Source organism: Terrapene carolina, unplaced genomic scaffold (assembly GCF_002925995.2).
Source record: "Terrapene carolina triunguis isolate 2854851 unplaced genomic scaffold, T_m_triunguis-2.0 Scaffold234, whole genome shotgun sequence".
Lineage (NCBI taxonomy): Eukaryota > Metazoa > Chordata > Testudines > Emydidae > Terrapene > Terrapene triunguis.
In genome coordinates, this window is record NW_020664585.1 from 15,866,224 (window position 1) to 15,888,444 (window position 22,221).

Sequence of the window (22,221 nt, forward strand, 5' to 3'; positions counted from 1 at the left end):
ATATTTTATTGTCTGAAGAAAGTCTGGTTGTTTACTGAGGAACAAAAGAGGATGTGGGCAAAAGGTCTAAGCAGAAATTTAAAAAAGCTAGATATTTACATAGTTGGTCTGATATTGTAAACAAAATGGGGGGGGGGAATCTAATTATCCAAATTTGTACATTTAAATAAACACAGTGGGGTCTCATCTAAATGTGTGACAGTTACAGCTTTCTACAAATGTTTTTAAGATTAATAGGAACAACCCTGTGAACACTAACTATGACATCAATAGGACTACTTACATGCCTAAAATATCAAATTTACCAAAACCCACAAATTTACACACTTTTTTGGAAGTGCTTTTTTAAAAAAATATATAAACATACCACTTACTAAAACAGATAAGAAATTTAAGTTACATTTGAAAAATGAACTTTTCTATATAACATTCTACCTTACGATGGTCTTCAATTGCACATCTTGCAATATGCATATCCTGAAGTACCACTATAGATCAGTTACTGCCCTAGCTGGTTTCAGAGTGGTAGCCATGTTAGTCTGTATCAGCAAAAAGTAGGAGGAGTACTTGTGGCACCTTAGAGACTAACAAATTTATTTGAGCATAAGCTTTCATGAGCTAAACCCCACTTCATCGGATGCATGCAGTGGAAAATACAGTAGGAAGATATATATACACACAGAAAACATGAAAAAATGGGTGTTGCCATACCAACTCTAACAAGACTAATCAATTAAGGTGGGCTATTATCAGCAGGAGAAAAAAAACTGTAGTGATAAATCAGGATGGCCCATATCAAACAAACAGTTGACAAGAAGGTGTGAGTAACAGCAGGGGAAAAATTAGCATGGGGAAATAGTATCCAGTTTGCAAATTAATTCCAGTTCTGATTGTCTGGCTATGTAGACTCTCTCCATAGGCCCTACGCTACCTGCACTCCTAGCTATCTTCGAGACACCACTGACTTCCTGAGGAAACTACAATCCATTGGTGATCTTCCAGAAAACACCATCCTGGCCACTATGGATGTAGAAGCCCTCTACACCAACGTTCCACACAAAGATGGACTACAAGCCGTCAGGAACAGTAACCCTGATAATGTCACAGCAAACCTGGTGGCTGAACTTTGTGACTTTGTCCTCACCCACAACTATTTCACATTTGGGGACAATGTATACCTTCAAGTCAGCAGCACTGCTATGGGTACCCGCATGGCCCCACAGTATGCCAATATTTTTATGGCTGACTTAGAAGAACGCTTCCTCAGCTCTCGTCCCCTAATGCCCCTTCTCTACTTGCGCTACATTGTGGACATCTTCATCATCTGGACCCATGGAAAAGAAGCCCTTGAGGAATTCCACCATGATTTCAACAATTTCCATCCCACCATCAACCTCAGCCTGGACCAGTCCACACAAGAGATCCACTTCCTGGACACTACAGTGCTAATAAGCGATAATCCCATAAACACCACCCTATACCGGAAACCTACTGACCGCTATACTTCCCTACATGCCTCCAGCTTTCATCCAGAACACGTCACACGATCCATTGTCTACAGCCAAGCTGTAAGATACAACTGCATTTGCTCCAATCCCTCAGACAAACACCTACACGACCTCTATCAAGCGTTCTTAAAACTACAATACCCACCTGCTGAAGTGAAGAAACAGATTGTCACCCAGAAGTCACCTACTCCAGGACAGGCCCAACAAAGAAAGTAACAGAACGCCACTAGCTGTCACCTTCAGCCCCCAACTAAAACCTCTCCAGCGCATCATCAAGGATCTACAACCTATCCTGGAAAACAAACCCTCACTCTCACAGATCTTGGGAGACAGGCCAGTCCTCGCTTACAGACAGCCCCCCAACCTGAAGCAAATACTTGCCAGCAACCACACAGCACACAACAAAAACACTAATCCAGGAACCTATCCTTGCAACAAAGCCCATTGCCAACTCTGTCCACATATCTATTCAAGGGACACCATCATAGGACCTAATCACATCAGCCACACCATCAGAGGCTCATTCACCTGCACATCTACCAATGTGATATATGCCATTGTGTGCCAGCAATGCCCCTCTGCCATGTACATTGGCCAAACCGGACAGTCTCTACGCAAAAGAATAAATGGACATAAGTCAGACGTCAAGAATTATAACATTCAAAAACCAGTTGGAGAACACTTCAACCTCCCTGGTCACTCAATTACAGACCTAAAAGTCACAATTCTTCAACAAAAAAACCTTCAAAAACAGACTCCAATGAGAACTGAAGAACTGGAATTAATTTGCAAACTGGACACCATTAAATTAGGCTTGAATAAAGACTGGGAGTGGATGGGTCATTACACAAAGTAAAAACTATTTCCCCATGCTAATTTTTCCCCTACTGTTACTCACACCTTCTTGTCAACTGTTTGAAATGGGCCATCTTGTATATCATTTCAAAAGTTTTTTTTCTCCTGCTGATAATAGCCCACCTTAATTGATTAGTCTCGTTAGAGTTGGTATGGCAGCACCCATTTTTTCATGTTCTCTGTGTATATGTAACTTCCTACTGTATTTTCCACTGCATGCATCCGATGAAGTGGGTTTTAGCCCACGAAAGCTTATGCCCAAATAAATTTGTTAGTCTCTAAAGTGCCACAGGTACGCCTCGTTCTTTTTGCCCTAGCTGAACATCTGTTATTTCAAAAAACAAGTCTACTATTACAAATAGAACCTAATCATATTTAGATAGAAAGTTATCCATGTTGGCAATTACATCATAATGTGATCACAGACAGGGGATGCAATTGCATTGTTTACTGATGTCACTACACATTTCACTGCTTGTAATCTTTAAGAATTCATGTTGCTTTATGCAAACACATTTTTCATAAATTATCAGGATTCTCATGTATTAAAGAATTGTATTTTCCAATTCATTTTTGTATGATATCTTGTGAATGCTAAAAGTCCAGCTGTAACATGGGAATGGGGGGGGGGGGAAGGGAGGATGCTTCTAGAGAGGAAAGATGAAGGGTAGTTTCCCTGAGCTCTCTATATTGTAGCAGCATGTTTTGAGGACTGTTACATTAGGTTGCTTCACTCCTCAAGATACTATTCTTTTAGCAGACTCAAGTTCTTTCAGAGAATGTACAGGTGTAAACAGAACAGGAAATTCTGGAGATAGAGGAACTAATTTTTCTTAACGTACAGAAGAAAATCCAAAGAACTCTGATTAAACAAATATGCTCATTAATCTTAATACTAGAACGTTTTTCTCCAAATGTCTTGAGGAAAGCCCCCAAAGGCTCAACATACTTTCTCAGGCAGCCACAAGGAGATACAATATCAACTGGTCATCCAACTTGTCAAAACACCTTTTAGGGAATCCCAAATCCACCCACCTTCTACCATTCAGTGAATTAGAGTACATTTCCTCCCAATCTCAAGAGACATACCCTTTGTCTCTCCACGAACTGAACTCCAGGGAAGTTATTCCAGTTCTAGATGTTCAGGTAAGGGCCTTATCCATTTTCTTTTGTCACATTCAAGTTAACAAACTTGTGGGAGGAGTTTCTGCAGCAATCAAGGAGGAGGGGTGGGGAAGTCAGAAAAGAATCCTCCACAGGTTGCAGCAGAGCCATGTCTGAAATGTTACTGCCATCATTTGCACTGCAACAGGCTCTGGGTCTGCTCAGCTACACCTCCTCCTAACCCAGCATGGGTAATGACACACTGATCTGCATGGGCTTGAATCTACTTGCTATGTCACTATCTGAAGATGAAATCACCGTTTCCCCAATACTGATTCCCTCTGAGACACCCAGTCTTATTTGTTCTGTTCTTGCAAGCAGGGCAATGAAACAGAAATATTCACTGTGTTTTCCAGATCTTGGAGGCACAGAATTGGTGTGACCCATTAGTTTAGTACTTATATTACTTGCATTTATTTTTACAAATTTAGATGGGCTTTTTATGTTCCTCTGGGATCCATTTAAGAGGCCAAATCAAGAGATCTAGCCTACAAAGTGTTTTAGCTCTCTAAATTACTTCTTCAGGCACAAAGGGTATGTCTATCAGAGAAAAAATGGGCTTGGGCTCCAGCCCAAGCTCTAAGACCCTGCTTGGGCTCCAGCCTGAGCCCGGAAGTCTACACAGCAGTGAAACAACCCCGCAGCCCGAGCCCCACGAACCTGAGTCAACTGGCATGGGCTAACCGTGAGTTTTTCTTTGCTGTGTAGACACACCCAAAGAGCCTGTGGGGGGGGGGGAAAAATAGATATATAGGTTTATTTGCTCAAAATAATTTCAGATATCAATTAAACACAATCCAGACCACAAGCTTCTTATCAATAAAACATTTAAGGGCTTTGAACTAAAGTTACAAGACAATTATGGAAGCATAGGATATGAAAATAAGGAATCAATACTCAAGTTTCAATACAGAACTACAGAGTTGAGATGTGTGGCTGAGAGCCTTGAAAAGCAACTCAGTTAAGGAATGTGACTTTCATCAGGCAAATGGTGTAAGGGGAGGGAGTTCTAAATAGCAGGAAAGAGAAGTTGAGGTATTGCTTTCAGGATGAATTATAACAGTTTTGGTAAGCAATGAATTCCAGTCTGACACACAGCTATATCAAGATGCATGAATTATTATATTAAGAGGTAGTATGAATGATCTTGATATATTACTGCTCTGCAACCTTCCAACTCAGCTTGACCAGGCACCTGCCCCACATATACTTTAATCATGTTTATTGGGAGATTTTACAGTGATGTACAATAGATACTGGAAGTGTGTACTAAGACAGGAGATTGCCTATACCTGTTTGGAGTGGGGATGAGGCACAGATGATAAAACTGGTTTCAGCAGACGACACAGGTTGGGCCTCCTCACCTGTAAGCATTTTAGGGCTGAGTTCTGGTCTATATTTTTATAGCTACTAGTAAGTTCTGGATGTTATATGAAGTAAAGTAATAGACAGGATTTTAATGGAATTAAGAAAATTGTTCCCTGTAAGTGAGGAGGGACTTGTCTAAGTTATAGCAGCCACTTTTTTAGATTAAGAAAGCAAACTTTCATTCTGCCATATGGGAACTGACGATCTCTTAAAAATAGATCCTAGGCTTAATTCTATGTAACAAAGATTTTGTACTATCTGACTGGGTTAGTGTTTAGTACCTTTCATTGCTGTATATTTCTGTAACTTCACCAATAGCCATCTGCTTTTTTATTTTGCCAACATATTGGTCACTGAAGTTAAACAAAAAGTTTTAAACCAGACTACTGCTGCTTCCTCTCTCAATTTCTTAGTATTTAGTCTCTTGTGGTATCACCATTCCACTAGCTATCCCATCACAGACCTGCCACCTCGACTGGAAGCTAGTTTGTAATTTAAGACAGTGGGGGGAGGGGGCGGAAATCTTATCTGCTGTACTTAGTGAAAAGAATGAGACTACATATATGCAGGGAACAGAAATGCTGAGTAAGATTCCATTGAGAAGTTAGATAGCCCAAAGTGTCCCAAGGTGGCTACCCAAAAGTCAGAAGACACATGAAAAACTGACTGTGCATGGTCACAAGTCTGATGAAGCTGGCATTAGAACTCGGGGGTTCTTAGCTCCCTGTCTGGTGTGCTACCACATTATCTTCTATAGATCTTTTCCTCCAGCAGTGGGACCAGAACAGGAAGATACTTGCAACCAGATCCCACAGCAAGCACTACAAATTGTAAGGCCACCCAGAAGCATATTTCCCAGCTTCACTCAAAAATAAAGGAAAACATGAAACTGATGCCTCACTGTGCAGCAAAAATCATTCTCCAGTTTGTGGGGAGAACTTAATGGGAAAAGGTTAACCACAATAAAGATATAAAGATGAGGCTAACATATTCTCTTCTAACAAAAATCCTAAGTATTTGCGCTGTTTGATGTGTTTAATATGACAAGGCCCATTATTGCTAGAGAATGAATGAATATTAAAAAGTTGAAAATGTCCCTTCAAGGTCTTCAGTGTAAATAAAGGGTGAATGAGTTTATTTAGCTCTAATCTCACTATCTTTAGTGAGCAAAAGGAAAGATAGGGTCAAAGGTCAAAGTGATAGCAAAAGCCTTTTACTGCTGCAATGGAATTTTATTCTACCACTGAACTCGGTTATTACTAACAGACAAAAACAGCCAGTCTGAAACAAGAGTTGCAAATATTCTGCAATTAAGTATTCTGCTTCAAAATGCACTGCTGATTCTGAAAGTGACACTAGAGTGACAATGCAGGTAACTGGCATTCTTATGCTAATTATTACTCTGTGATGATGACTGATGACAGTCTGACAGCATAGTGTGCTGTTCTATTATAAGGGGTCTGTTAAAATGCATGATCTGGTGTCTGCAAAGACAGGGTGTGTGTACGGGAGGAGGGGCGCACTTAAAAGGTAAATGCACAATATATGTATTCTCTTTTCATTTGGTTTAGCACCATTTGGCTGATTAGGAACAATTAGCTCACAAATTTGATGTATACCCATCTTGCTCTGAAGAACTGTTAATAGAAATGTCTGAAATATGAAGCCATGTTATGCATTTTGTTTTTGTAAATAAACCATCATAAATAACATCAGTTACCATTGCCATGTCAACTACTACACAACTGATCTGAAACTGTTCTTTACGCTACATACTAATGCACAGCTAAAACTCATTAGTCACTAGATTCTGATAGTTTTATGTGCCACAACAATAAATACATACTCTATTTTACTCACTGAATTTGCCTCAACTGACCACTATATCACTAGGCCAAGGAAGAATCAGTGCCATTCTTGGTGGAGTGAGTGAGAATGCACATTGAAATGTAATTCAGACACTATGAAAGTATGTTCTATTTGACAAGTCAAAGATTCAAAAACATTTATTCACTTTCAACCAAGGAAGCCCTTCTCACAGCTGCCTTATGTTTGAGCCATTTCAATAATTCCCCTTTGCATTCTTCTCATGTAGCATGTATTCCTTTTGTGCAGCTATCTGACAGCAGTTTCAATTGCATTTGGCTAGAGCCCAGTGGTTTGTACAGAGACAAACTGGACAAGATAGATCTGAGCTGTTTTTATAAAAACCAACAACAACAAAAAACTATGCTTTAAGCCACAGAAATATGATGGCACCATGGTAAAGCAAATAAGCTGCGTCTGAAAATATTTCTCCCATCTCAAGAGGCAGTTGATTGAACAGAATGTGCTGGGGGGTCTATAGAGACCATCTTAACATGTTCAAATTCAGTATAGAAAACAAACACGTTTGAGCACCATTTTCAAACGCAGCTCATTTTTGAAGGGTTTACAGGATCTTCTACTTTACTGCCCCTCTGTAATCCTAATGTCTTCAGTAACTTCTTTTAAAAGAGTGGAAATATAAAGAAAAAAAGTGTCAACCTTGGCAGGTGAGCTCTCTGACCTACTTTGACAGTAGTCTCAGTTTTCAGCCATATTCTATACACCACTTGGGTGTGTGTTTTTTAAAGCAATCTTTTCCCAATAAGAAAAAGGAGAAAAGTTCAGCCATCTAAGACTTACAAACTGGGGCACACAGACCAATTTGCTTGTACTACCTTTTCTGGCATTTGTCAATCATTTGCCTAGAAATATTGATTAAAAAAATTCACCCAAATTCTCCTTTAAGTCAAGAGTTAAAAGAAAAGGATAGCTTATCGCTGAGGTAGAACATTTTAAATCACTGATAATAGTAAATTAAACTAATTTAAACAATATACATTGATTTTAGCACTAGCATTATGCAAGTAAAAAGCAACTCTTCATAAATATTGTTTTCAAATTAAATCACAACATTGGTTACTTTATATAAGGGTAACAATGAAAATATTTTAATGCTATGTATAAAGACAAAGCAAGATAAGATATTCACATTTGATATTTTAGACATTTACCAAGAAAAGCTCAGTTCATAGTCACAACCCAGATTTCCCTAAAGTTCCTGCTTTTCACCCTATTTTCCAGCTGGAATAAAGGATGCACAGATCAAATTACATGCCTTGGGGGAGTAGGAGTGAAGCAAAACGAAGGATGTATGTGTCTATATTGTTTTTTTCATTATACTTCCCACCAGTGCAACTACATTGGTGATAGCAACAGTGAGAACTCTACTGTAGACAAGTAGGTATCCGAGAGTTGATCTTATTCCTCTATTCTAAACTCTGGAGAATGTGACATCCATCTAGGTATTGTTTAGGTAATGTGTCAAAATACTTAGAGACCAATTACTTGGCAAAACCTGTCATTTACAGCAATATGCAAAAAGCACTGAATCTAACTAGGAACAGAATGAGGTTTTCCATTTAGAATAGTCAGGTTTTCAAAGGAACAAAGTTCATTAGTAACAGATAAGGGAAAGCCAGGTGTTCCAGTCCAGTATTTTGGAAGAAATTGTCCCATTACAAAATACCATTCTGTCCAGAAATACGCCAAACAGTAAGAGAAGTGGTTGTCAATGATCACCTGTAATTTATGGAGAACTACACAGCAGTTCACAAGCATTAAACTGTTTGTGAAACCAAGCAGTGAGGGACTTGGGTTTGGTGTGAAAGGAGGTGGTTCCCTAAATGAACATCTAAAAAGTGGTCTGAAAAATGAAAGTTGGAAAGCCACTGAACTAAGATCATGGGAAACAATCCAGTTTCTTCTTCTTTCTTGTCACTTTCCTATTCTGGATCAGCAACTTTTATAGCCTTCTTCTAAAACACATGATCATATGCCAGATTGTTATGCAGATTGATCTCTCGGAGATCGGCTCACGTCCAGTCCACATACTGAGTCTTCGGTCTCCTTCCATCCATGATCATTTCAAGAGCCATCCTACTAATATAGTTTTCAGATCTCTATTGGATATGCCCATAGCACAATAGCCTAGCCTCCCTCAGCTTGTCTTCAATTGAAGCAACCTGCATCAGGCCTCTCACAACCTCATTGTATTTCCTATCACAGAGCATTTGACCATCTCAACATCTTCATTTACATGATGGAGAGAATACTGGAAACAATCCAGTTTATTGTACAGATTTCCGTGGAGAAGGCCTAAATTCCCCCAAGTTTGCAAGTGTTCAGATCTCAGCGGGTGTCTTATTTAGGTACATCTCAAATCATTAAACTAAATATAATTTCTTAATCAATTTGTTTAAGTAACTGAAGATATTTAATAAAGAACAACTATAAGAACGGCCATACTGGGTCAGACCAAAGGTTCATCTAGCCCAGTATCCTGTCTTCTGACAGTGGCCAATGACAGGTGTCCCAGAGGGAAGGAGCAGAACAGGTAATCATCAAGTGATCCACCACCTGTCACCCATTCCCAGCTTCTGGCAAACAGAGGCTAGGGACACTATTCCTGCCCATCCCGGCTAATAGCCACTGATGGACCTATCCTCCAGGAACTTATCTAGTTCTTTTTTGAACCCTGTTATAGTCTTGGCCTTCACAACATCCCCTGCCAAGGAGTTCCACAGACTGTGCGTTGTGTGAAAAAATACTTCCTTTTGTTTGTTTTAAACCTGCTGCCTATTAATTTTATTTGCCTCCCCCCGCTCCCCAGTTCCTGTATTATGAGAAGGAGTAAACAACACTTCCTTATTTACTTTCTCCAAACCAGTCATGATTTTATAGACCTCTATCGTATCCTCCCCTTTAGTTGTCTCTTTTCCAAGCTGAAAAGTCACAGTCTTATTATTCTCCTCATATCCAAAGCGTTCCATATCCCTAATCATTTTTGTTGTCCTTTTCTGAACCTTTTCCAATTCCAATATTTTTTTTTTTTTGAGATGGGGTGATCACATCTGCACGCAGCATTCAAGATGTGGGCGTACCATGGATTCATATAGAGGCAATATGATATTTTCTATCTTATTATATATCCCTTAATGATTCCCAACATTCTGTTAGTTTTTTTGACTGCCGCTTCACAGTGAGTGGATGTTTTCAGAGAACTATCCACAATGACTCTAAGATCTCTTTCTTGAGTGGTAACAGCTAATTTAGACCCCATCATTTTATACGTATAGTTGGGATTATATTTTCCAATAGTGAGCTTAGTTATTGGATGCCTTGTTACCAAGGAAACAGAATGTCTATTCCATGAGAGAATGTGTTGTTGACCACTGGTTTTTATTTTGCAAGTTCCCTGCTTGCAGGAGTCAGCCAGAAAGTGGAAAAAAACAAAAAAATACAAGAACAGAAATCACATCAGCAGGCTTCCAGATTGCTCAAGAGTTGGAAAAATACAGCGGTTGGCTCCTTCACAATTTTATGAAAACAGGGGAAAAAGTCAGCCCTCCACTGAAGACCAAATTAGCTGCACAAAGCAAGAGACTGCCACTGACAAGACTGTGTGTGTAGAGCTCCTTTACAAGATGTAAACATTAATACTTTCCATCTTCAGCCTATCAATTGATCCCTCTGGGACACCTATCCTACAGGGGTAAATCCACAGCATACTGCCTCTCCCCCACTCCAAGAAGGCAAAGCGCAACAAACCTGACCTGTAGGCACAAAGCATTTAACAAATTGGCAGCCAAAGGATGGGGGAAAGTTTGCTTGCTCCCATTTCTCAGGAATGCTGCCAATCCTCCTCCACTGATCAACCTTGTGTTTCTGGAGAGCTGCAATCTCCTTCACCAGATTTTTTGCCACTCCTTTTGGCGCGACTGATTGTTTAATTTTCAGTTTATTCCACTCCTTTGTTTTCTTCCTCCTTGAAGAATAGAAATCAGCTGAAGGTGCTTGTTTTGGGAAATGAATCCTTAAAGATTTCTCCCTCCAGTTACATATCAGACAAAAGAGAAACAGCCCCATAGTACATTTTACGGATTAAAAAAAGAAATAGATCACTAATTACTTAGTAAATTCACTGACACATCCCAGTCAACATCAGATCCATAATCCTGATTGCCAGTAAAGTTAATCTAGCAAAGGGAAGGGAATGATCATAGGGGGCTGCATGATGCTTAGTGAGGCATTTATCTAGTGGTTAGAGCAGAGGCCTAGATTATATTTCCAAATTAGGTTAATTAGACATATTTTAACTGCTCTGTACATCAATTTCTTTCTCTGTAAACTGAAGATGACTTCTAATACATACCCAATCTTTGTAAAACAACACAAGATTCTCAGATGAAGTGTCTAAATTATGTTGTATTCCACAGACAGTGTCAAGGGTATGCTCCCCAACCCCTCAGAATCAGTAGCATGCTCTGCTCATGGAGTACAAGAAGGCAATAGCACATCCATAGACTAGGAACTGTCCAAAGAAGATCCTTTAACCTGGGGCTGGTCCACACTAACCCCCCACTTCGAACTAAGATACGCAACTTCAGCTACGTTATTCACGTAGCTGAAGTCGAACTATCTTAGTTCGAACTTACCGCGGGTCCACACGCGGCAGGCAGGCTCCCCCGTCGACTCCGCGTACTCCTCTCGCGGAGCAGGAGTACCAGTGTCGACGGCAAGCACTTCCGGGATCGATCCCAGAAGATCGATTGCTTATCACCGGACCCAGAGGTAAGTATAGAAGTACCCCTGGATAGGCCCCTTAAGCAGTTCAGCCGCCTACTTTCTATATTAGTAAATGTGTTGAGTTTAATGCTAACAAGATAAAACCTTGAAAGTTTTGTATGCGCACACACATGGTTTTTCTTAGGTGCCCTACACCAGAACAGAGGATATATATCCAAAACATGGAGTGTAATGAGAAGTTATCAGGCTTAACTACATTATGCTGCAGTATTTGACAGCAGAAACAATAAGTACCTAGTATTTCAGACAATACAAATGGGACAATTTGTCTTTGTTCCTCATACCACATGCTCCAATATAACTCTCAGCAGACCCATAACAATAGCATTTATAGTCTATGAAAGCCTAATAAAAGTACTAGAAAATGCTTTCATGCTACTTCAAGAGAGTGACTAAGATCCTCACACATTAATCGTTTTTACTAGTAGACTCAGGCACACAGTATCCATAGGAAGACTGGGGTTTTGCCACTGTAAGTTTTCTAAAATCCACTAATGCAACTAAAAGTAACTTACAGTTTCATTACTATAGAAATGCAGAGGTCCAGAAATAGTTTTGTTTAACCTTTATATCACAGCTGCTTTAAAAGTTATCAGCTTTCTGATACAGCAGTTTGGCCACATTTGTTTTGTCTCAGTCAATGGTGGAAGGGTCAATTGGTAAGACTTTGACCCTCACCATAAACTTGTATTTATCTAGGTTGCCAACATTGCTGAGTTTGCCAACATCTTAGAAGATAGAAAAAACTATTTGCTTTTTTATTTTAAAGGAAGAATATCCTGTTTTATTGTATTAATTCACTAATATAATAAAAATTACTTAAAAAATAATCAACTGTTGCTTTTACAAAAGTAGGTGTTCAGTTGGTTTTAACTCAGCATAACGAAGTGACAGCATGAAATCTGCCCTTGGCTGGAACTCAAACCTCTGCCTATCTACCATTAATAGGGCAAGATTACAGATTCTAATAAGCACTCCAATAGATTGACTTTCACACTGGTTGTGTCTTCTTCAGTGAGAGCCCAAATGACTTTCCCCTTATTATCTCTATGTATACTGCCAGAATAGCAGCTGGCTTTAATATATTTTTGCCATCTGTCCTAAAGATATGACATGACCAATATGTTGCCAATCCATGACTTTATCATGTCTCAATATTTGTTGTTTCTTAAAGCCCCAGATCCTGGATTCAGATAATTAGATGAGAATTGCAGTTTTCAATTTAGAAAAAAATGTCTAGCCCTCACGGTTGCAGAGAAGAGTTTGGAAATGTAATCCAACTGTACACAAATGGCTCAAAAATCAAAAGGCAAATTAAAGCGCCCAAACATTATTATTGACTTAAATACCACAAATTTAAGAAAACCTCCTGGTGCTTTTTGGGGGCCTGACTCATGATTTTTGAACACTTGGAATTGGCAATGTTAGATAAACTTGGAAGTGGCTATTCAAAATAACGACCGACCTGTAAGGAGTAATATACCTGCAGCTCACCTTTAGTTAATTTTAAGATTCGCCTCCCACCCCCAATACTACTTTTTACATACAGTTGTGATGCCGATGAAAGGTTTTGTCTCAAAAAAGCAGTGCTCTGGTTATGGCAGGCTCTCTCTCCCCTCTCTCCTTCCCTCCCCCGTCACCCCACGAAGCTCATCACAGTTAGTGTACTGTAATCATTTTCTCCTCCAGATTTTCCTTTTAACCTGAATATTTTGAAAATACTATCTTATAGATTTTCTGGAGTCCAATTCAATCAAAATAGGTCATCATCAAAACTATAAACTAATACAATTCATGCAAAGACAACAGTTTTCTTTTCTGATTACTTGTGTAGCAAACAAATCTTGTAATTATGCTAGATTTCCAGGTAGGAGTGATAATATTGCTACTCCATTTCCAGAGTTACTCTTGTTAACTTCTGTACAACTACATAGCCAGACTTACTTGGAAGCTTGCTGTTATATCCATTACTTCTTTCACTGTGTGCTTACATATGTCAACATTTTATTAGTATTTGTTGACTACTCATGCACATTTAGAATTAATGTTTTTCTGCTCCCTGTTGGCATTTAGTAGCATCATTTGTACATGCCATCTCAAGAACAATGCCAAACATGCTCAGAACCACCATTCTGATTCTCTGTGCACAATATGCCTATTAGTTTCAGTTTTGGCTATGCTGCTCCTGTTACCGACAGGCATCCCTCGAGTGCCTGAGAAAGGGCATGCACCAAAGTAGAAACTTACTATGAGAAGTGCTTTCAAGGGCATCAAAAACTGAAAAGAAAATATTTATCCCTTATTCTTTTCATCTATAATAATCAGAGGTTACTGTTACAAAATTGATTTTAATTGGACTCTGCATGATTGGATACATTTGCTGAACTGAGGTAATAATTTGATCCAAAATGTTATTGACTGATAAGACTCATGGGTCACTTCAGAACTATACTTATGCGAGCTAATAAGCTAAAAGATATTGGTGGATCCCCACTGAAGTAATGTTGATGCCTGTTAAGCAGTTTAAAATGTTATTAAAGGTAAACAACATGATTCATCAATGGACAATGAACCACTTAGCAAATAATTATGTCTCAGAACATTATTATACCATCATTCACTCAGGTATTATTATATTGTCATTCACTCTAAACCATAGAATGGTCTGTCAAAACAATAACATCAATGCCTATAGAAGTGTTGACCAAACAATACAGTCAACCAATAAATAGTGGTACTTACAAAGATTCCAATAACTGTGGGTGGGTGAAACTAAAATGACTATTCAACACTGATTGCTATTCTTCTGGAGGGAGGGAAGTGTTTCTTTCTGTAAAGCCTCCTGAACATTAACTATTTGCTATCAACTACTTTACCCGGTGTGAAACTGTCACTGTCACTAAATCACCATATAAGGGTCATGACATGGCATTAAAGAGACCCTGTGACACACTGTGATACAAGTCAACTTGCTTGAAAATATAAACATCCCTGAACTCCATGGCACAAAGAGAAAATAAAAGACACAATCCCAGAGCAATACCAGCTAGGATTGTGCTCAAACACCATCTAACTAGATAATTACAGTAACTCCTCATTTAAAGTTGTCCCGGTTAACACTGTTTCGTTATTAGGTTGCTGATCTATTAGAGAACATACTCGTTTGAAGTTGTGCAATCATCATTGGTGAGTACAGCATTAAATTGTTTAAAATTATTTAAAACTTATACTGTATATGTATATAATGACTTTTGTCTGGTGAAAATTTTTCCCTGGAACCTAACCCCCACTATTTGCATTAATTCTTATGGGGAAATTGGATTTGCTTAACATCGTTACGCTTAAAGTAGCATTTTTCAGGAACATAACTACGTTAAGTGAGGAGTTACTGTATATGCCAACAGAGGATAAATGTCATTCACTTAATGTTAATTCAATAATCTTAGTACTGCCAACCCTAAGCATTCAAAAATCATGAATCAAACCCCAAAAAGTCAGACTACGTAAAATATGAGATTTAAAAAACATAATTTGGGGTCCTTTTTATTTGCCTTCTGGTGTTTGAGTCATTAAAGTTCGTTAGAGTTCAGACTTCTCTGCAATCACAAGCTTCCTTAAATGATTTTTTTTAAAGCAAAAATCCTCATGTGACCACCTGACTCCAGTAGCTGGAGCTTTATGAGCTACATAACACAGAACAAGACTTGTGATAAATCATGAATGTTGCCAGTCTGCATCCTCAACACCGCTGTGAGGTAGGAAAAGGGTCTCAGCCCCATTTATGGGCCGGGAAATGAGGCACGGCGCAGTTTAAGTGACCTGCCCAAGGTCTCATAAGAAGACACTGGTGGAGCCAGGAATGAATCCAGATCACCCAAGACCTTAACCACAAGATCACCCTTCTCTTTTTGCAGGGGTTCTCAAAGTGGGAGTCAGGACCCCTCAGGAAGTCACAAGGTTATTATGTGGGGGGGTCACAAGCTGTCAGCCTACACCCCAAACCCCACTTTGTATCCAGCATTTATAATGGTGTTAAATATATATTTAAAAAGTGTTTTTTAGTTTATAAGGGGGAGGGGGCGTCACACTCAGAGGCTTGGTGTGTGAAAGGGGTCACCAGTACAAAAGTTTGAGAATCACTGTCTTATTGGCAGGACATCCCCCAGGGCCCCTCTGAGCCTGAAACCCTTGTGGGAGGCCACCAGGGACCCCTCCCATGGGTGAAGCTGCGGTGACTGGGGACCGCGCCTACAGGGCGCTACGGACGGGACCCAGGCTCCTACCCTTCAACTCTGACGCTACAGGCTGCCCCGGACGGCGAGTTTCAAGGGCCCTTCTCTTCTCACAGCCTGATAGCTCCAGGGTTTTCCCCACGCCCCCTGGAGCAGCGAGACGCTGACATTCTCACACTCACCCAGCACGCAGAGCAAAACGGCAGCGCTCCGTCGGACTGTTAAACGCTTCCGGGAAAAGGCGACACCATAACAACAGACACACCCATTGGCTTCATAGGCCCCGCCTTCTTCGCATGCTATTGGGGCGTAAGCCTCTTTTCTCCCGACCTCTCATTGGCTCGCTCCCGTGTCGCTCAAGTAGGGTTGCTGCGGCGTTCCAAATCTCGGCTCCTCTCTTCGATCTTGCCCCTCCCCGCACCTGGTGCGGCTCTTCCGTTCTGTGCGCTCTCCTCCCCGCACGAATCTCCGCTCCGCTTACCTCAGCTCTCCCCCCCCCCCAGCTCCTCTCCCAACGGCTCTCCCCTCTCCCCGTAGCAGTTCCCGCCCTTGTGGGCCTTGGTGATGGACCCAGGACAGGGGTTACCTGGGGGTGGTGGCCCCTAACCCAACAGCCCTGCTCAAGTGCCCTCTTGTTTGGGAGGGTGGGGGTTGCAAAGCACAGGCAGATGGAGCATGGCTGCTGGGAGTCACCTCACACACCTCTCTGTGCTGACTAACTTTGACTGCGGGGAAGTTTGTTCAGGTGTGATGCGCTCCAGGCCTGATTGTCCATTGCATGACGCCCCTTCTATGCCACCTCAGCATGCAGATATGGCCCTTCAGGGCTCTACACACCTGCCACACTCCCCTCAGTGGCATGTGGCCAGGGTGGCTGTGGTCCAGCTAGTCTCATTTGCCAGAAAGGCTCCTTGCATCCCCCAGCCACATTTGAGGAGCCCTGAACTTACTTTGAGCTGGGTGCTGGGCAGGACCCCGGTTTATCCCAGAATGGGGAAATAAAGAGGGGGCTTTGTCCTCAGTTACATGGTCAAACGCAGCATGGCCAGAACTGATAATCCCGTCATGATTCTACCTGGAACTGCAGGTTTAAACAAGGATGGGGTCAACTCAGCCGTTCACCTGCCCAAACTGAAATAGTGACTCAAGGAAGATCTTAAACACTTAGGTTCTGCCTGCTTTTCTGGGCAGATAATGGCAGTAGCATGGCTTCAGCGGAACCTCAGTTGTAAATTCAAACTGCCTTCTGGCAGAGCCTCCAGGAGAAGGTAGTAGTAGAAACATTGACTGCTCTCTCTGAGGGCTAATACCTATCCCGTGAGGATAAATCAAGCCCAGTATATAGAAGGTATGAAAACCATTCTTTAATATGAAGCACTATGAAAGGAAAAGAACTTCCAAAATAGCAAGAGCTATTCATGCTATTAGATCTAAACCAGGATGTTAGGCTGATGTCCACAATAAAACTTCAACATGCATAAATGTAGAGAAAAATAGATTTCAGTTTTGAGTTTCCAAGTTGTTATTAAACACAGCATTCCAAATTTAACATAAGGCAAATTACACAAGTCTATCAATCTGCATGACTCTGCAGCTGATTAGTTAATTGTACAGTTTTTGAAGTCAAGGAGAGGTGAGAGCACACAGTGCCTGACAGCAGTTACACAGTAGCATGCAGCATTAAGGCCAAAGATTGTTTAGAAAAATCTATTGCATTCCACTGGGTTTTATTTAACACATTTATAGGAGATCTAGCAGATCATTTTGACATTAAGCAGAAGAAATCTCTATTGGGAAGTAATGTCTTAGAAAATGCTTTAGAACGGTTGATTAGAGTACAGTAAAACATGTCATAAGCTATCACTCAAGAGACCAACCATATTGGTTGTTTACCAGAGGTGGATCTGTAATAAAGGACAAATAAAATATGCTGAGATACTTTAAGGTGGTCTTTTAAGACAGGAGGTTTCTTAATAAGGATGGTACTTTGAATAGGTTTGAATGTAATTTGAATGAACTGTGTTCCATGGAAACTTGATATGTTGTCTTTGTGATAGTTTGGTCATGTTTTTCTATTTTAGCATTTTGGTGTGGTATCCTTCCCATAATAAGACTATGTTTTTGTAAGATGCTAATAAGGTCTTTTAGTTAAGGAATCTAGGGCAGCAGTTCTTTCTTGCTGAAAGTATTTAACCAAATTAGAAATGCTTCTTTGCTTGATACCTATTAAAAATCCTCAGATGTTAAGGCTCTGCATGTCTTCTGTAGAAGTTGCATCCCTGGAGAAGAGGAAGAGGCAAATTCTCTATGGTTTGAGAATGTAGATAACTGTGTTGGCTTTCACTGATAAGCCACATATTTGCCTGTTTTCTACATGTTTGAGAAATTTGATTAGTTTTACTGTGGCATTTGAAGACTTTGTTTAAGGAGGTTTCCCCAAAGCAGACTATTAAGGGGTAGCTAGATTTTAGGGTGACCAGACAGCAAATGTGAAAAATCAGGACGGGGGGGGGGGGGCAATGGGAGCATATATAAGAAAAAGACCCCAAAATTGGGACTGTCCCTATAAAATCAGGACATCTGGTCACCCTACTAGATTTAGTGGGGCTATTGCCCATTTAATCCCCTGCTTCTACTTCCTGTGCCTATAGTATTTTTTTTTCTCCCTCAAAAGCCCTAGTTGCTATTATGTCCTTTGTTAACCTCCATCTTTTGAGGAACTGCATGTAGCTTCTATTACTAACCAAACTACAATAGTCCATTCTCAAGTGGATACTGATCACGTGTTTGTTTTGAGTGCATTCAGTGAAAGAAGTGGTAGAGATACTGAGGGAGGGGGCCATAGGCCACTGGTGGTCTGTGAAGCACTTGCTGATTGTCTACAGAACTGAATGGTCACATGGTACTGGCTCTTCCTGATTATTTCTAGATGTTTCATTAAAAGAGCTAAAAGAATACATTATACTTTCCTAATTTTACAGTAACTGCCTATATGGAAAATTATAGCCACAACAGGGTTACATAATTGTGAATGTGAGGGGAAATGTTTCACACAACTGTGATTTAGAGAAGACATGGCCTATAGGCTGTTGTGAGGCTTCTGCTGAATATGTCACTTGACACTAATGGTTTGGTTAGCTAGATCCTACAAGCACTCTGTACATAAATCCTACTGAAGCCAAGGGAAATTCCAGGCAGAGGGCTCTTACAGAATCACGCCCATTATTTACTACAAAGTTTACCCATCGGCAAAGTTATAATTACACTGTTGTATCTCACAAGGGTTTTGTCAAGAAGACTGAGATTTTCAGAGCTGATTAGTGATTTTGGGTACCTCCATTTTGGGTTGCCCAGTTTGACAACAGGAAAAAAGGGCCTGATTTTCAGGGGGTGTCAGACTGAGGAAAAGCTTGAAGATGTGATAAGTGAAATTTAAAGGCTTAAAAAAAAAGGGCAAACAATCATAAATTTGTTTAAAAATGATGAATTTTTAAAAGACTGATTTTTGGCCCCTCTAAATATTTGAATGCTTGATCTTGGTGATGCTGAGTTTATGTATTATGCTGGTGCCATAAATCCTTGCACAACCCAATCCTATATCTTGGCACTCAAGTCTTTCACGGAAATCAATGCAGATTTGGGATATCTGAATGCAAGATCAGGCTCCTATTTATTTGGCTGCTTGGACTTTGGGGCTAAAAGTTCTTCCTGTCCGGATGTCATGTTTCCTTTTCAGTTTGTTACATGTGCTTTAGAGTCTGCAAAGTGCAAATCTATGGTGTTTCAGAAGGATTTTTAATGCCGTGTTTTGTTTTGATCTTTTGTTAATCATCATCGTATTTCAAGTGATTAAACAAATTAAAAGCATTAAATCATAATGTATTCCCAAACGGAATGGGACCAGTGAACTTCTCTCTCACTCCTAGGGGAGGTTAATTCCACTTTGACGGACACTCATGCTGTCCAATGCCAAACTGCGCTAGCAGCCAGTGACCAGACTAGAGGAACTTTACCAATGAGATAGTCGTTGCTGGGTTTAACAAAACAAAGATGCCCAATGGGAAAAACCATGGCTAGCGAGGACTGCGTCGTTTTGTTTGCTGACTGCAGACGGACAGCTGCGAACTAGGGGGCAAGAAGCAGCAGTGGCAGGACCATTTTCTGGATTTGGAGCACAATTCAGCTGTTTTCCACCCCTATCTCCTCTGCTCCCAGCACAGACACACTAACCAGCCTTGCTGTCCTTAAAGGAGGGAGGGGAAACCTGAATTCCTGTTTCCATCACTCAGTATTTTTACCCCCCACCAAAGTTTTACTGATGAGAAAGGATTAACGCCCCCACCCTGTAATAGAGTTGGAAGGCTGAATAACAGTACACGCTAACTTACAGGATCCAACTGCGTCTCTGGTGGGCATCTTATCGAGGGTCTTTATAAAACGGCGTGGGGAAATTAGGCGTTATACAAACTTTACAGTTGACTGTTTAAATGTAAGCCCTAAGGGTGTGTGTGCACAAAACCCCTTTAAAAATACATTATTCCTCAACCTCTTTTTTTGGGGGGGGAGTAGACTTTTGAGGAGGAGTATAAGGAAGGTTGTTTCTCCGTGAGAGATGAAGAGCGCCAGACCCTGGATGTGGGAGTGGAAGACCCTATAGAAAGATAATGGCAGCAAGTTTATTTGTCTTTTAAAAAGAAGGAATCCTAACTGTGTTTTTTAAAAAGAAAAGCAGCAAAAAAGGTAAATGCAAAAAAAGGGTTAAACACTCCTTCTCTTTCCTCCCCTTCTTTCGATAAAGAGGTTTTCTTGAATACCCTTTGTAAATGAAGAGGGAGGAATTTGGAGGTGGGAGGGAGGAAATTCAGCCCGAGTCGGATGCATCTAGTACGTTGGCTTGGTGGGTAAGAAGGGAATTGAATCTGAATCCGACGTACCCATTGTGATCTCTGGAGAGGAATTTATGAGTTGGGGGATGGAAGGAAATGCAATTTAAATCGAATGCACCTACAGCGTTTCTTCTGGGGTCGGGGAATGAGTGAGTAGCAGGCAGTGGTGATCTTAGAGATATTTTCTGTTTCTGGAAAATGAAAAGGGAGAGAGGAAGAGGTTTGGTTGATCTACTGCCGATCAGTTGCTGAGTATTTTATTTAAGAGGGTTTGTTTGTTTTTCGGTACACCCGCTTCCTTGTGATCCTGTGAAGCCAGAAGAGGCAAGGAAAATAAGCTGAGGACAGAAATAGAAGAAGAGATGGTGAGCAGATCATTGGGCTTGGGGGAGCGAATGGACTGTATCACAGTCTTGTATCACAGATCTTGTAGGGTGAAGTGAATTTAGGATGACTTTGCATCAGGGTTGCAGACTAGCTTTGTTTGCTTAAGGTTGCAGTTCAGGCTTGAAATAATACATATTTGTTTGTCCTGTGATATACAGCGAGGAGCTGATCTATGTGAATGGCTAAAATTACAAATAGCCACCACACACACATGCAAACGGTAAATAAACCAATACTGTGTTAATTCTGCAATATGATAGGCAGCTCTTGTTATAGAGGGAAGTCATTGCTCAGGTTATTTGTGGCGTGCATAGGAGATGAGCCTCTTGCTTTGTAGCATAGAGCAAGCAAAACTAACCTTTTTATTTTAAATTGTGAAATGATTAAATCCTCTTACAATCTTACCAGCCAAAAGAATTATTTTTACTTTGCATTTTTCTCTGCCGTATTACTTTGCATAGTTATAAGCTAATGTTTCCAAAACTTGAGCAACTCTTTAAAATGTTCAGATCAAGCATATAAATGGCAGAGACCATCTCTTTTCCTATAGTGTATTGTATTAGATGGATTCTTCTAAAACATTTATTTCTCAGTTTTTATAATGTACTTTTGTGCCTAATTATGGTGAACTCCAGTTTTTGTTCTTAACATGTTAAAAAAAATACTAAGCTGAATTTTGCACAAGTCATGTCACTTCATGTTCCAATGTTATTTATTTTTTTCAAACATTGACTGTATGACATCTACAAATTGGTGGATACATATTTTTTTCCTTAATGTAGTGAGGATTTTTTATGGTAAAATTCCTGATTCCGAGTAACAGAATATTGACATTGGCTGATTGTATCTTCCTCTGGATGCAATGCTGCAGTCTGCACCTATTTCAGCTTCTATTGATTTAAAGAGATATCTTACTTACAAAACTGCAGAAATTCTATAATGTGGAGGAATGGAACCTGACATTTTACTGTCTCTAAAAAATGTTAGAAGAAACTGGAATAAGAAAAAAATGCAGTTTCATATTGAGTCTGCTTTGGAGCAAATTAGGATTTGTTATATTAAACTAGCACTGCATATGTATGATGTCTGAAGAAACTGGATGGCTGGATAATTCATAGTTTCTACAGGAAAACAACTTGTGATCTACAT

General features: G+C 40.2%; 1 protein-coding gene across 3 annotated transcripts in view; it reads right to left on the minus strand.

Annotated features, from left to right (window-relative positions):
• The window catches only part of TANGO2 (transport and golgi organization 2 homolog), a 79,957-nt gene extending 63,907 nt beyond the window's left edge, over positions 1 to 16,050 (minus strand). The window contains exon 1 of one of the 3 annotated variants that reach the window (XM_024197101.2): positions 15,982 to 16,050. Coding sequence is in view for 1 of the 3 variants with exons in the window: in XM_024197098.2 (XP_024052866.1) it covers positions 10,535 to 10,551 (17 nt within the window). In the remaining 2 variants the exon portion in view is untranslated. Of the gene's footprint in view, positions 1 to 10,534; positions 10,589 to 15,981 lie in introns of those variants that run through there. The other 2 variants (XM_024197100.2, XM_024197098.2) reach the window with 2 other exon arrangements.
• Positions 16,051 to 22,221: the final 6,171 nt, after the last annotated feature.